This window comes from Amblyomma americanum, chromosome 1 (assembly GCF_052857255.1).
Source record: "Amblyomma americanum isolate KBUSLIRL-KWMA chromosome 1, ASM5285725v1, whole genome shotgun sequence".
Lineage (NCBI taxonomy): Eukaryota > Metazoa > Arthropoda > Arachnida > Ixodida > Ixodidae > Amblyomma > Amblyomma americanum.
In genome coordinates this window covers 410,243,293-410,251,448 of record NC_135497.1, presented here as the reverse complement: position 1 = coordinate 410,251,448, position 8,156 = coordinate 410,243,293, and the positions used below count along the sequence as shown (strand labels likewise).

Sequence of the window (8,156 nt, the reverse complement as noted above, 5' to 3'; positions counted from 1 at the left end):
TGCTAATATTTTAGGCATATAGTTTAATAAAATCATGAGAAGGGGCATCTGGGCAGTCAAATTCAATTTTTACAGAAAGTCTCTGTGTCCTTTGCACCTCAAACTTTGCAACACAAAAGCCTCAAATGAAAAGCAATGTAGAGACTTCATACCATTTAGAATGAATAATAAAGTTGTTTACTTACAGCAACAAAGGTGCAAAATATTGCTTCTTATATTCTGCAGGCACCGCAAGCATTTATGACGGATAATTCAGCAGCTGAGAAAGCTGCTTTGCAAGCAACATGGCCTCAAGGCAAGCAGCTCCTTTGCCACTTTCATGTGGCTCAAGCCGAGTGGCGCTGGCTACATGCATCACGCGACACCAGCAGGGATGACAAGCGAGATTTGATGACTACATTTCAGAAGGTGAACGCAAATGAAGCATGCATTACTTTTAGTTTTGTCAATTTTTTCTAGAAAATAATTGGTCAGTGATGAGTGATGCAAAATGCCGGCTGTTTGAATTCTTACAATAAAATAACATGAACTATGTCAGACATATAATGTCCAGTAACGAGTATTAAAGGAATGTGCATGAATGGCTCAGAGAACCCAGTGAAGGTACTTCGGTGGGTGCCTTCAAAGCAACACATGACTGCATCATGGGAGCTTCAAAGAGCACATGTTCGTGCCAATGATCCCTCTGAAACAGTATGAAATAGTTGCACATTTTATCTGCAACACTGTAGGGTGTTAGGCTTCTGGAACACTACACATGGCAAGTTTTTCTTTCCCTTCTACACAGATTTTTTTTAAAAACCCAGAAAAGAAACATTTCTGTGGCCTGTGCAAGTGGATTGCAACGTAATATAAACATGATGTCAATCACAGAGTGAAGTTAAAAGAATTCGACTCATACTTTTTTGCTTTGCTAAGGCATAGAGAGATGGTGGAATTGTAGAACTGATGGCTATAAACTCTGAAGGCAAGGCAAGTTCATAAATTTCTGGCATTAGCATTGTGTTTCATGATATCAAAGATGAAATTAAGCACGCTATTGTGCTGAAATCAGTGACAGATCTGCAGCAGAAGTAGTATAGCATCATTTCATGGCATGGGGGCAGGGTTTAAAAGCATAAGAACGAAGCAGACTTTCTAGGGCACTGGGCCGTTGTCTCATTTCTTTGTGCCCCTAGAGGAAAATCATGATTTCATTCAATTAAATGAGCATGCTCTCGCAATCATGTGCGCCTGAATGATTGTGACTGCCGTGAAAACATGCTGTAGATGTAGCGAATATTGTGGATTTTTTTTCATGCACCAAAGGAACGGTACCAAAGAACCCCATTTTCGTAGCCACGTGCCCTTTTTGCACATATCACTATGATGTGAAATTATTATAAAGTATTTGCAGTTGTTACCACTGCTCTCTGTTCATACTTCACTGAGGAGGGTTACAACTGTCAGCAGCTACCATACCAACAAACAATCGCATTATGATACATCGTTCTGGCGCACGAAAAACACGGACGAAGGAAGAACAGACACACAATCGTGTGTCTGTTCTTCCTTCGTCCGTGTTTTTCGTGCGCCAGAACGATGTATCATAATGCGACTGTGAACCAACTAGCCCAGCTGTCTACGCTTAACCAACAAACAAACCTAGCTGCCCCAATGCAGTTTTATAATAGAGGAAACTGGTATACTATATCCAATTAATGAAACAGTTGCACTGAAGATATGATGGCTTCCATGTCATAGTTGCATAAACAAGTTTTAAATTTCTACTTTACAAGGGTAATCCACCAAATCCCTACTACATTTGGGATAGGCAGAGCTCGTAAACAATGGCAGTGCGGTAACAAATGGATTATTTGAGCACAGTACCACATAAACTAAAATATGTAACAAGAAGGTAGCAAACATTCTGCGACTTTTTCATCGTCCTGCCAAAAGTTTGGGCTGGGAGGTCCGGCCTATAATTAAGGCTGACTTGTCAAGCATTCTAGCATTGTGTTCTGTTATGTAGTCATCCGTGTTTTTCGTGCGCCAGAACGATGTATCATAATGCGACTGTGAACCAACTAGCCCAGCTGTCTACGCTTAACCAACAAACAAACCTAGCTGCCCCAATGCAGTTTTATAATAGAGGAAACTGGTATACTATATCCAAGTAATGAAACAGTTGCACTGAAGATATGATGGCTTCCATGTCATAGTTGCATAAACAAGTTTTAAATTTCTACTTTACAAGGGTAATCCACCAAATCCCTACTACATTTGGGATAGTCAGAGCTCGTAAACAATGGCAGTGCGGTAACAAATGGATTATTTGAGCACAGTACCACATAAACTAAAATATGTAACAAGAAGGTAGCAAACATTCTGCGACTTTTTCATCGTCCTGCCAAAAGTTTGGGCTGGGAGGTCCGGCCTATAATTAAGGCTGACTTGTCAAGCATTCAAGCATTGTGTTCTGTTATGTAGTCATAAAATAATGATTATCTGCACTCATTACAAATGCAAGCTTGCATGTCTATTTAGTTCACCGTCACAGCTTACAAGAAGCATTGCGGAGAGGAGGGAAAAGAATGCATAAAATTGGTCAAATGTCACAAAGACGCAGAGATGAGAAGAAAAATGTAAATCGTGGTACTGGATGTCCTGAAGTGACACATGGACTACAAGGGGCACTGCAGTGGAGGTCTCCACGTTATTTCATACCGCCTGGGAGTTCTTTGATATGCACTGACATCATATAGTACATGGGTATTTTTGTATTTAACTTCCATTGAGAGAGAGGGAGAGAAGGAAACGCAGGGAGGTTAACCAGATGTGAGTCTCCAGTTTGCTACCCTACATTGGGGATGGGGGATAGGGGTTAGAAAGGTGACAGAGAGGAAAAAAAAAGGAACGTGCACACATGGAGACACACACACACTAGGCGTTCCAGTTAGTCTTCCACACAGGCCGGTAGATTGTAAGAAGCGCAAAAGCGCTTGCACGGCCTTCCTCTGCGACGGTAGGTCCTTTCGATGTTGTAGAATTCTTTTTTCGGATAGCGGTTGGTCGTCCAGTTGGTCAAGTTCGTGGCTAAGGCATGCCCTCTGTGGACTGTACTGCGGGCAGGAGCACAATATATGGCCAATTGATTCTTCATGGCCGCAGTGGTCACAGGTTGGGGTGTCGGTCATCCCTATGCGGAAGGCACTGCGGCTATGATCACGCCTGCAAGCTTAGGTTTGACAGCCAAAGCCACTGGGTTGGCAAGAGAAGAGGCAAGTCAAAAGCACCGAGTATAATACAAAGCGTGCTGCAAGTAGAATTAAATGAAATCAATAACTACATGCTCTTCGAACCACCAGAGCAATAAAATCGGACGCAACACATTGAACACAACACCCATCATAAATTCAGTGCATACTGAAATGAATAATAGCTAGTGTGTTTGGAGATAGTGGCTAATGTGCCTGGCAAGCAGTTCCAAGTACGGAATGTCTCTGACAGAAATAACTGTATACGTGTTATTAATTGAAGAGGTACATCAAGTTTGTGAGGATGATGAACATTACATGAATGCAAGTGCCATGAGTGATCAGTGGTACCTTTAGGTGGTTTTAATAGAGTGAGAAATCTTCTGAAAAGATTGATATTAGGAAAAACGTGAGAAAAACGTACATAGTGACATACCATGTTTAGAGTTTGTTGCATATTTGTAATGGTAATGTTTCTGCTATGCTGCTAATTACACACATTAAAGTAATTGATTCTGTGTGTTCACTCCAGCTTTAGTTAGTGAAAATCTGCTTGCGTAGCTTTTAGAAAGAGGATTCTAAACATGGTTGAACGCAGTATATACTATAGCTGTCATTGTTTTGAGTGATGTTGATGTGAGCAATTGTGTTGTTAATAGCGAGCATATGGTGCTATGTTATGTAGTTAACATAAGTTTTCCAGAAAAGGTTATTAGTAGCATAGGTATTAAAGTATTTACATTCTAGAATGGGGCCATGCAGGCTATTGTTAATATAAAATTGTCATGCGGTGGTGGCAAGGAGAAAGGTGAAAGGAAGCTTTGGCGGAAAACTGTTGATTAGGCAAACTTGTGCCCACAAATAAATAATGAATCAATAGCTATAATGGCAACAAGTGTGTGTAATATGGATTGAAAATACCTGCTGTTCTCAGTCGTGTGCAGTTTGAAGGTAACAGTGAGGTTTGGATGTAAAGCGCCAAAACCACCCACACAATCTTAGACGTAAAAAATGCTACGTACGATCATTAACATATCAGATAGTTAAGTCACATCTCCTATAGCATAAAAGGGGGCAAACAAACTCAGAATATGAGAATGGAAACACCACTTTGGTGAAATATTTGGGACAAGGTGATAGTTCATGGAAAATTGTCATTGCTACGTGTTTAGCAGCCCGATATTGAGTAGCGTCAGAAATGTTAGTTACCTTGCAACATCAGAAGCATAAGTCGCAGATGACACAGAGACAGATCACTCAATATAATTTTTTATGCACAAATAGCGCCATTACAGGAGGCAAATATTGGTGTGCATTCGACATGTGTTTTATAATCTCCTTTGCAGATTATGTATGCATCAACTGCTAATGACCTGAATACTGCCATAGCGGAAATGAAGGCCAAGTCTCATAAGGGCTACGTAGCACGTGTTCTTGGCTTCCTGGAGCGCAAGGCAGAATGGGTGCTTCTGTACCGCTCTGGAATTCTCACAAGGGGCCACAGCACCAATAATTTCGCTGAAGCATCCATACGGGTCCTTAAGGATGTGGTTCTGGGCAGGCATAAAGCATTTAATGTTGTCGCCCTTGTGGACCTTATCACAAGCTTATGGGAAGGTCACCTGCAGAAGAGGCTGCTGAAGCACGCTTACAACCGTGTACCAAGCCACAAGCTCCTATACGACAAACTCCTCGAAAGGATGCCTGAAAATGCTGCTGCAAGCATCCGCACCCTTGGCAGCAATCTGTTTGAAGTTCCCAGCTGCAAAGAGGATGGCAAAATCTATGAAGTGTGGCAGGATGTCGGCACTTGCACCTGCCGAGCTGGCCAGCAGGGGGCGTTCTGCAAGCACCAGGCACTCGTTCACAGCACCCATGGGGGAGGATTCCCGAATGCTCCTGTACTTAGCACTCAAGACCGCCACCAGCTCGCATGGCTTGCCCTAGGTGACAAGTGTCAAAATCCTGCCTTTTTCCGTGACTTCCGTGAGTCTGCATGGGACCAGCCAGGGAGCGGCTCAGGCGAGTCAGGCAATGAACCTGTCCAGCCACAGCCACAGCCTTTGGTGCAAGATGCTACAAGCTTGCCCCAAGACACAATGGAAGTTGAGGAGCAGCTTGCTGTGGCAGGGCCAAGTTCCAATCATCAATGCCGTGAGGTCTGGGGCACATTCTTTTTTTTGTGCATTACAATATATGAGTTTCAAGTCTGGCTGCGTGGCAGTTCCCTAAAGCAGTTTGCAAGGTTCTCATTTAAGAGGAGCTGAAACCTCTCTCTGTCCTGCTCAAAACTGTAACTGGACTCGCAGTAACCAACCCTCTCACTATGCTACTACTCCGATTTCAGCAATGAACAGAGCTTTCAAAGGCAGTATTGGTCACAGAGTACAAGTGTAATGTGAAACTTTCTTCGTAACCAGAGTGCATAGCTGTTTCAGTATTTCTTGCTTCTTATTGGAAGTTTTCTGTGGTACCGTGCCTTACAGGCATGTTGAATAATTCAGCGAGTCCAAAAAACTGTTTATTTGTAAAAATGATCGACAAACAGCTTACTTCTCCGTGTTTGCGCAATAAACATTTATGTACTTGATCTATGTAATGTAACTTTCATGACATGAGCATCGTTAGTAGTGCCAAGTATATGAGGATGCAGGTTTATTGCAAGATATGCTCCAGCTTATCAACCTTCCCACGCTCTCACTTGATGCAGTGCATTGATGTTCCACTTTTCCACAATCCATCATGTTGGCACCTTGCAAACTTCCACAGTGCAATTTGCTTTGTAAATTATAGTGCCCATATCGGAATAACCTAAACACATGGCCATTATAACCAAGGGCAGCTGTAAACAATAAGATGAAAGGACAAAAAGTACAGCAAAGTGAGTGGGGTGCTAGAGGTACATTGCAAAAGTCATTACAGTTGGTACTTTAGTGCCTCACTTCACAGATCTCTGAGCTATTTTGGGTTTTTCACAGGATGCTGCTGAGGTACTCAAGAACATCACAGAAGAGCTGTGGCGGCAATACAATTTGGCTGCAGATAACCCATTTTATCTCACCCTGCTCCAAAGAGACCTGGCACTGTTGAAGAGAGCGCGCACAGAGCCTCAAGTAGTTGCGATGCATCTTGCTTCAACAGCAGCAAAAGCAAGTTCACTGAGGCGCGGCCGCATCATCAAGGTGCAACCAACTGGACTAGCAAGGCGCCGTCCAGGTGTCACACGAGGCGCAGCTAGAGTTCATGCCGGTCGGCCTTTGAAAACAGCTGGGAGCAGGAAAACAAAACGCCTTCACAGCTTGCATCTGAGTGTCAAGGATGCGGTTCCTCATGCAAAATCGCATGGAACTGGACATTGAACAAAATGGTGCTCTTGTGCAACAGCCACTTGAATTGGGTTTGTTGGGCTAGCTGTGGTGTAAATCACAAAGAAAACAGCACGAAATATGGGTACAAAAAAAGAACAAACACGACAGGACCAACGCCAACTTACAATTGAATTTTATTTTGCGTAAAACTTGCCCTTTTGTAAGCCAACACGCCGTAACAACCGTGACAAAAGAGGTCCCGACAAATGGTGAACTCCAGTTCTTCGATCTTAGGATACGGTTTCTTAAGATGACTTGTGTTGGATGTATAGTCCACATTCAAAGAAAGGTTTGCTCCCTTTTTAACAGTGCTCATTCGAAGCTTGTGAAACGGCGATTGTTTCGAACTCTTTACAAGCGGCTTTGAACAAATCATGCCCCCATATGACCTCGTCAAGTTTCAGCGCTCAAGTTCAGCAGGTAAAAGAAGCAGGGTACCCTTCTTGTGTGGTTTCTTCCCTGTGTGAAGCCATTCTGCAGAAGTTGAAGCAAGGTCCTGAAAGCAGAGATCCGAATTCGTCGTGTGGCTGTAATACCGTACATCCACAAGGTTTTGCACGACCTTAAAGTAGCAGGCAGACATAACGTTCAGGTCACATTCTCAACCCCATGAAAACTTTCTAGGCTTTGCGCCATGAATAACCGAGAAAAACAACCGGCTTGTACTGTGAAACGACAAAACAAGTTCACACAGTGCAGAACTCTGGTTGTTTACCAGATTCCCTTATGCTGCGGGCTCATATACATTGGCCAAACAGGTCGATGCTTCAATGAGCATGCCAGCGAACACTGCCGAAACCTGCGAAATAATGAAGGAAGCTTCCCAGTGGATCCCTGCAAAGCTTGCAGGAATTGCCGTCCTGAGTTCGAGAAAACTATCTTCTTGAGGAGTGGAAAGGACAGAGTAGAGAGAGGTGATGGAAGCCTTTTATATCAGGAAAGAAGGGAGCAGATGCGTCAGCAAGCCATCCATTACGCTTAGCAACGAGGAGTTCACTTTGCTAGAAGGAATTTTGTAGGTTTGTTTTGTCGTGCACTCCCTACAGCATTGGGTGCTATTCTTTCTGACGAAGTGCCGTTGTTTGCGCAAATTCCTGTCTGCTTTTTGTGCCTTTGACGCAGACTTTGGCCTGAACCTGTTTTTGACTTTCTTCCCTTTTTTTCCATGTTCTTGTTGGCCATCGGATATCATTCATAAGGTTGCCGGTTGACCGGCTCCAAATGTTTAAGGTTTTCGCACTCATCACGCCTTTCGCCGTCCTTTTTACCTTTGACGCAGCTTTGGTCTTAAATTTTCATTCTTTTCCACGTGTCCTGTTGGTCATCTGGTGTCACTCCTCATGTAGTTGTATAGTTTTCGGTTGTTAAGGGTTTGCGTGGTCATGATCGTTTGATGTTCATACTTGTGCAGAGCTGTTTGTTATATTTTTCTTCACGTCCCTTGGGTTTTTCTTCCAGATGGCAATGATAAAATGTTACTTGGTTACTTATCCTGCTTCATGTATTAGATCCCTTTCAGTGATCTGTTGTACGGCGTGAGTTGGCTTCGTGA

General features: G+C 43.2%; 1 protein-coding gene across 1 annotated transcript; it reads left to right on the top strand.

Moving 5' to 3' along the window:
• Positions 1 to 4,765: 4,765 nt before the first annotated feature.
• Positions 4,766 to 6,595, top strand: LOC144124314 (uncharacterized). Its single transcript, XM_077656952.1, has 2 exons — positions 4,766 to 5,390; positions 6,195 to 6,595. Exons 1-2 carry the CDS (start codon positions 4,937 to 4,939, stop codon positions 6,593 to 6,595), a joined length of 855 nt encoding a protein of 284 aa, XP_077513078.1. The 5' UTR covers positions 4,766 to 4,936.
• Positions 6,596 to 8,156: the final 1,561 nt, after the last annotated feature.

Coding starts and splice junctions, on each gene's coding strand:
- LOC144124314 (XM_077656952.1), top strand. CDS start 4,937: ATGCCTGAAAATGCTGCTGCAAGCATCCGCACCCTTGGCAGCAATCTG. Junction 5,391..6,194: donor AAGTTCCAATCATCAATGCC/GTGAGGTCTGGG, acceptor CAGATCTCTGAG/CTATTTTGGGTTTTTCACAG.